The sequence below is a fragment of the Antrostomus carolinensis genome, unplaced genomic scaffold, assembly GCF_000700745.2.
Source record: "Antrostomus carolinensis isolate BGI_N321 unplaced genomic scaffold, ASM70074v2 Scaffold54917, whole genome shotgun sequence".
Taxonomy (NCBI): Eukaryota; Metazoa; Chordata; class Aves; order Caprimulgiformes; family Caprimulgidae; genus Antrostomus; species Antrostomus carolinensis.
The window spans coordinates 1-7,988 of NW_010327722.1; the positions used below are offsets into that span (position 1 = coordinate 1).

The 7,988-nt window shown below is 37.3% G+C and overlaps 1 protein-coding gene across 1 annotated transcript; it reads left to right on the plus strand.

Moving 5' to 3' along the window:
* Positions 1–2,102: 2,102 nt before the first annotated feature.
* Positions 2,103–7,127, plus strand: TMEM185A (transmembrane protein 185A; the record flags this gene model as incomplete). Its single annotated transcript, XM_010171961.1, has 6 exons — positions 2,103–2,281; positions 2,503–2,710; positions 3,419–3,502; positions 4,443–4,619; positions 4,944–5,067; positions 6,844–7,127. Coding segments are annotated over 6 exons (1,017 nt in total), but the record flags the coding sequence as incomplete, so codon positions are not given.
* Between the last annotated feature and the right edge of the window lie 861 nt (positions 7,128–7,988).

Here is a 7,988-nt window from a genome sequence, read left to right on the forward strand (position 1 = left end):
CGTCCCGCGTCTGCTTCCCAGGCCAAATTCCAGCTGTCGCTTTTGTTTTATTATGTAACTTTCTCAAATTCCTCCAAGTCTCATTCTGGTTTTTGAGTTTTGCAGCCGGTGACGCCGGGTATCAGGCTCTGTACCGGAAAGCGGAGCTGCCTTGCACTCTAACGCCAGCATTTCCCCTACGGTAAAGGCTCGTTTTTTGCCGGTGTGAAGGCATCACGCTTAACGATCCCGGTCTAGAACTGCTGAGCCTGATTCTTCTTCTGGGCTCACTCACAATTAACGAAATGATGGTCACTACAGCTTGGGCTTTGCTGCCTCGCCAAGCAAGTGCAGATACGTGTAACTCCTGAAGAGGCTGAGTTGAATTTTGCTGGTTTTGCTGTTACCAGGTATTTTCAGACCACAGAATAAAAGCCTGCAAGTAGCTTCTGTAGGGTGGCATGAAATACTGAGTGTCCTGTAGAAATCTTGCTTGTGAAGGAGACCTCACATGATTGCAGTTACAAAAAGCTGTGTTTGGTCTGTTGTTTAGACCAACAGAAGGGTAACCAGTGCTTCAGGAAATGCATTGTTGCAGGGAGGTTGAAATAAACAATTTAAGTATATGTGGTTGGGAGTAATGGAATAGTAGGAACAGAAGTTCCAGAAGCTCACAAAGTTTTGCTATTGCTAAGCAAAGCTTGTAGCTTATCTGGATGCTATCTAAATGATGAATGAGCAAGTTGAATGTTGCACTTGTGCGGATAACTTAATCTTGAATGTTTTGATGGTTGCTGGAATGCTCAGGGAGCACTGGTGTTTTACCATGTGGCATTTTCCTTCTGTATTTATTGAGGAGCCAGGGAAAGTACAAATTACACAAATATTGAATGTTGGAAAAGTATGAAAAGCCAAGGAAGCTGAGACATCTCTTTGTTGCTGTGAAGAGTGTCTGTGTTATATCATTCTAGCTAGAGGTAGTTTCATCAAGCATGCAAGGAGATGCTGAGACAGTAAAACTTCTTTTTCTCATTAAGGGACAGCTATGGCACCTGTTCTGAATTGAGATGAAGCAGGTTGGTATCTGAACAAGGCAAGGCTTATCTATTGAATGTTTTATTCTTCGAGAGTGAAAGTGGGTAGTTTGAGTTGTGCTGTTGGAGTGAGGATAGTATTCCTGGATATTGCTGCTCTACTCTGTAGCAAGTATTTACTCTGTTCCTTAGGTTATCCATGTTTTAAAAATACATATAATTACCTCACTGGAGTGGTGTTGAAGCCTAATTATGTGTTTTATAAACAGTCTGTGATCCTCTGGTGAATGGGTGGATGACTTTTTCCTTTCCTGTAGTGTGAGGAAATAATGTTCTATGTAATTAGTTTGTTTGATTTTTTTGGTGGCACAAGCAATTGCTGTGCCACTGCTCTCAAGTATTCCAGATACGTTTATTCATTCTTAGGCTGACTAGCTTATAAAATATATCAGCATAACTATTTTAAACTTGTAAGCATGATCCTCAGTATTCCAGTTAGAAACTAGTCGGTAACTTTTTTAAAAGTAACTTCTCTTTTTTTTTTTTTTTTTCCTTGTAATGTTGTGCTTTTTTTAACTGAATGTAAGACAAAAAATATCTCTGGAGTCTGTCTTACTACAATATGTAATAGTTTTTAATCTTTAGTTAAAAATAGTGTGGATAAAATTACATATATAGCTTAATTTTGAATGTCAAAAATTCTCTCATTGATTTATATGAAAACACATTTTCTAAAAACATGTACAACTAGTATATTTCTGAGCCTCTAATAATACAGCTCCTGACTGAATCCTTGTGGGAGGCAACTATTTATAGAGGTCCATTCATTAAGCTTGTCATGCAAGAATGCTTTTGATGTGTTCCCTTGAAGCAATGGTTTTATAAATGAAAGAGATGACATATGCTATATTTATGATTAAATACTTAACTCTTCAGAACCAATTTGATTCTTTGCAAAGAAGTTTGCCATACGTTTTCTGTTAGGAAGTATCCTGATTAAATTTCAGTTATGACTGACTTTCTTGTTCTGTACAAAGTTCATGTTAACTTGCCTGCCTTAATTTCTGACTTTTTGTTTGTTTGTTTCATAGCAAATTTCTGATTTATGCCTGCCTGCTGCTTTTTTCTGTGTTACTTTCTCTACGTCTGGATGACAAAATTCAGTGGAGTTACTGGGCTGTGTTTGCTCCCATATGGCTATGGAAGTTAATGGTGATCGTTGGTGCCTCGGTGGGAACAGGAGTATGGGCCCGAAACCCACAGTATCGGTAAGCTGAGGATCTTTCTTTTGTGAAACAGAGGCAACATAAGGTGTTTTCCATGCTGAATTAAATTCATAAATAGTTTTTCTAACAGTTTAAGGTATAGCATCCAGAAGGTTTTAATAGCTGGAACTTAACAATTGCAAGCAAAGTGTCTCGGGATATTTGCAGGATAGTGTGCTTCCTTATTGACAAGTGAATGGAATGCTTCCTTATCCTCTCTTTAGAGCAGAAGGAGAAACCTGTGTGGAGTTCAAAGCTATGTTAATTGCAGTAGGCATCCACCTGCTACTGCTGATGTTTGAAGTTCTGGTGTGTGACAGGATCGAAAGAGGAACCCATTTCTGGCTTCTGGTCTTCATGCCATTATTCTTTGTGTCTCCAGTGTCGGTTGCAGCTTGTGTATGGGGATTCCGACATGACAGGTCTCTGGAGGTAATGCTTCCTTTGTTCGGTGTGAAATGCAAGACTATCAATTCAGTTACAGTTCATCTCTCAATAAAGCATGATATGGGTGACTGCATGAGTTGAATTAATTGTTTGCGCTGATCTGGTAGAGTGAAAAAACAGGATTAGGAATAATACATTTTTTTCTGCTATCTTCTAGATTTTTTTTTTTCAGCTACTAAATTGCAGCATGTTTTAAATCTGACTTTTATTATTGTGTGTTAACTCACCACAAACTGCAGTATGGGCTACTATTAGACACTTAAATGGAGATTACTGAAGAAAGTCTGCTGATAGGAAGCACTGTCCCTAGGTAGAATAGAACTTCCAGAACCCTAGATAATCAGGGTTGAAAATTTCTTACTATCCCAGTCTCTGTGCTTAATCTTGAAATTGGGAATATAGATGGTAAGCATGAACCAGTAGGTTTTTATTTTCTGCCTATATCTTCTTTCCTCTTTAACTTTTTAAATACCAGGAAGGTCTTTCTTCAGGAGACAGCTGCCTCTACACTTACTCTGGGTTCACAGCCTCCCAAATTTAGGGATGCTTAGTAATATTTAATATAAATGAAAATGATGTCCCGTATTGCAGTGATAAGCATGGAGTGAGAAAAATCCTTTGACAGATTCTTTGGTCATCTTGAAACTATCCTTATTATGCTAGGAGTTAACTAATGTATTTTCTTTTTTCTAGCTGGAAATCTTGTGTTCAGTCAATATTCTACAGTTCATATTTATTGCACTCAGACTAGATGAGATCATCAGGTGGCCGTGGCTTGTATGTAACAAGTGTTTTCTTTTTATCGTTGTTTAAATGCTGAATTTCATAAAGATGTTTACTATAGGGAACAGTTAATGTATAATCAGAGTCCATGATCACAGTTTTGCTTGCTTAACAATCCTTCCCTGAAGGTTTGGCATTTCATTTAGTGGTCATTGGAAACAGAAGCTGTTCTTCGGGCACTTCACCCTTTGAGGGGAGAGGGATGTGCCATCAACTGCAATTAACCTCTGATCATTGTTGAAAGAGAAATCCTAACCAAAAGTTTCCAGTGGGAACACCAAACTAGCCATGAAAATGATTAGTGAGTTAAGGAATGGGTTGGTAAATATCATTGTAGTAAATAATTACTTTAATTTGTTGTGTTACTGTGCATGTAAATCCACTCATTGTGCAAGTGGTCAATACTTGTCAGAACTGCCAAGATCTCCTGTCCCAAGTGCCTTTAGGATACCAAAGTGCTGTTTCTGTGTCTGGGTTTTTGTAAACTATCAACACTGATAATCTGGCATCATTATGACTGTCCTTTCTATTTTCCAGAAAAAACTAGGAAAAGTATCTACTTTAGAAACTGTTACAAGTAAGGTGTCCAGTGTAGAAAATACCTGCTAAAATCAATTTAAAGTACTCTTTGAGCCCACATAAAATCATCCAAGTCTTATTATAGTTGAACTACTTTGACTTAATTTTCAATTATTTCAGCTTGATGGGGTTTACAGACCTAACTGAGGAACACCAAAGAGCTGATATGACTCATAACAGTGCATGGGATTTGTGAAGCTTTTCTGTTAGAGATTGTAATAGTTAAAGAGCATTAGACTTAAATGTCTTCTTGTTTAGACTTAATATATAGACTTACTTTATTTAAAAACCCCACACCTGAAACAAACCCAACTCTTGGAGGTGGGGAAAAGCAGTTAACTTCTTTTTCTTTCAGGTTGTTTGTGTTCCGCTGTGGATCTTGATGTCCTTTCTGTGTCTAGTAGTGCTCTATTACATTGTATGGTCTGTTCTGTTCTTGCGCTCTATGGATGTGATTGCTGAGCAAAGGAGGACACACATAACAATGGCTGTCAGCTGGATGACAATTGTTGTTCCACTGCTCACATTTGAGGTAGGAAAAAGCATAATGAGTTTTATGTATCTTGCTCTTTTTTTGGTGAATGTTGCTGTGTCTCTTTTTGAACTTACTAAAATGAGACTACTGCTTTTTGTTTTGGAATAAAATATTAACAGCAAATATGAAAGAAAACTAAGTTGTCTTTTTTCAGTAAAATATGCATCATATTGGAACTGTAACTACATGTTTCTGTGGAGGCCTTTTTTCTTCACAGATGGATGAAGTTAAAGATCTGAGATCAGCATATGTTTTAAGAAGCTTGGAAGTGGGTATTGCAATTAAACTGATGCTGTGTAATTTTTTTTTTTTGCCATATAGATCTTACTAGTACACAGACTGGATGGGCATAATTCTTTTTCTTTTATACCTATATTTGTTCCTCTCTGGCTTTCACTGATAACTCTAATGGCAACAACGTTTGGACAAAAAGGAGGAAATCACTGTAAGTATTTAAAAATCATGGAAACAGTGTGAAACTCAAGGCCTAAATGTATTTCATTAAGATTTGTCCTTTCAAAAAGGGCTTTTTTGTATATTCTCTCATAAAATAATTCATATATGTCTGTCACTATTGTTTTCAGGTGACTTTAAGTTTTCAGTGTTTATAGTGTCTCTTGCTTTCATTTCTTACTTCAGAGTAACTTCTGCTTGGACTCAACTTGAAATCTCAATGGGATTTTAATTGTCACTTGACCTTTTATCCCTCCTTATTTTCATGGGTTTCATTCTTACTGGATCTTTCTACTCTGGGTCCTGAAAATAGTGTAGCATCTACCATTTTTAATTAGCATTTGTTCTAGTAGCCTGAACTACTAGTATTCTCTTTGGCCAATCAGTACTTTGTGCTGCTCAGTTGTAACTTCAGTTGCCCGAGTGGCCAGTGTAGATTTACTGGGCTTTTATCCCCGCCACAACTACCACTGTCAAAGGGAGCATTTGCACTTTCAGCCATTCAATATTACTGAACCAGTGCAGATGAGTAGCTGTTCCTATCCACATTGCAGCTCATGTTCCTTGTTGACAAGGCAATAAAATTTGTTAGGGCTTTTCAGAGTTGAAAGGAACCAGCTGTGATGTTTGTTATATCAACTCACTTCAGGCTTTATCTGATTGTGAAGTATATGGAGAATTTCTTTCTTTGGTCATGACTAAGCTTATCTCCATACATTTAGTTTCCTTTTAGATTGTTATTGTATGGAAAATTGTTACTGGTGATTTTTATTTATTGTTTTGTTTTAAATGCATGTCCTCAATTTATGGCCAAATTAGTCTTTTAGAAAGCCACGTGTCCATTTTATCTTCTGTAGGGTTAGTAAATATTGATGTAAACTTTTTAAAAAGACTATTCATTTGAAGTGAGCCTCAGAACACTTGTATGAAAATACACCAGTTGGCCATGAAGGATAATCTCTGCAAAAAGATGGGTTGTATGGGATCTTCCCTGGCAAATGCTTAATACCTTCCTTTTGTTCCATGTGAAAGATTTGATGTGGGCAGGCTGATCCTTGTAACACTGACTTTTGATCTTGGTTAATAGAGGAGTGCCATCTGCTGAATTACAAGTGCTGCTTCCTTAAATGCTCTCCTTCCACTTCTTTGCATATAGCAAAATACATGAAAAACACAGCACATGTACTGTTTTCTGATCGAGCACATGTAATACCAAGGATGGGATACTCTGTCATCACGCTGTATTTGGCTAACAACAAAAGTATTTGGGGAATACTGCATACATACATTTAGTCATCTGTGTCTATGCTGTCACATTCTCTCTGGTATTGTAACTCATATCTATCAAACAACAGTTGGCATGAATGTCTTCCCATGGGGCACTGATTGCTTTGATTGAGATGCAAAGTCTTTTGTGTTTTTCTCTGTGTACTGATGTGACCTGACACTGCTTAACATGTGAAATGAAATGGATGCTTGCTGTGGTACTATAGCTGTAATTTATACATGTGGATATACACACACATACATGCATGTGCAGACATGCAGGGGCATGCAAATACATGTACACATTCTGTATGTGTATCTGAGTGTGTGTAATCTGAAATGTAATGTTATATGATAGGCGTAAGTAAGGCACAGCAGCACTAAGAGTTTGTATTTTTCATATGAAAACACCCAAGAGAACTTAAATGAGATTGCATACTCTGCCTACTTAATTGAATTTTCCCATTCTGTTCTGCAGTAATGTGAAATTATTTTTTTTTAGGGTGGTTTGGAATTCGCAAAGACTTTTGCCAGTTCCTGCTTGAAATTTTCCCATTCTTACGAGAATATGGAAATATTTCTTACGACCTTCATCATGAAGATAGTGAGGAAACAGAAGAAACACCACTGCCTGAACCACCAAAAATTGCACCAATGTTTCGAAAAAAGACTGGAGTGGTCATTACACAGAGTCCTGGAAAATACGTGATTCCACCTCCCAAGTTAAACATTGATATGCCAGATTAAAATGACAGTAGAATATTAAACTGGAACTGGGAGTCAGCAGACTCAGCAGAGTATTTCATCTCATGCCTTGTCCCAATTACTTTAAAATAGGTATTACTGAATCAGTGGCTTGGATTACACAAATCAGAGTTCTTGAAGATAATCTGAGAGCTTTTCTACAGATACGTGGTGGTCTAATTTGTGAACCTTCCTAACGCGTTGGTTGCACGCTTGCCTGTATAGTATTTATATGAACATTTTAGCAGTGTAATATATTGTTTAAAAGTTTCCTTGTGTACAGTGTAAGTATTATCTAAAAGTATTTTTTTAAAAACCCTGTATGAAATGCCTATGCTATTCCAGCTGTCTCTTAGGTCTTAAATACACACTTTATTTCTGTGTGTGTTTTAATGCTTTGAGGATGTCTTAGTATAATACCTCTCTTTTGTTTCCATTTCTGTTCAGCCACAATCATTGTCTTAACCACAGAGGCACAGGAGTCTTGCACTTCTCAGGCAAGACTGGAAAGCTTTTTGGGGGAGAAATAGAATGTATAGCAGCTTACATGATGTTTTTGAGTTAACGATATACATTTTCATGTAAGTATTTCAACTTCTGCACTGGCTTGGGAGTTAAGTGTTGCTTTTACAGTTTCACGTTTGAATTCTTCTTGAGCAGAGTGTACATCATTCCCCATTAGACTGGCTGTTTAATAAGCTGTTTCCTTGTGTGTTGTGTGTGCAGTCTCTGCCAGAAACCTTAGCTGTAGGTTTTACAGCTGTTTGTTAGCTGGTATAAATACTGTAGCTTGGTCTTCATTACCAGATTTATAAGAGTGTTGGTGTAAATGATTAAACTTTTCAAGATAGGAACCCATTGGTGTTGGTATAGCATTTTCTTGTTTGAAGAAAGACCTCCTTT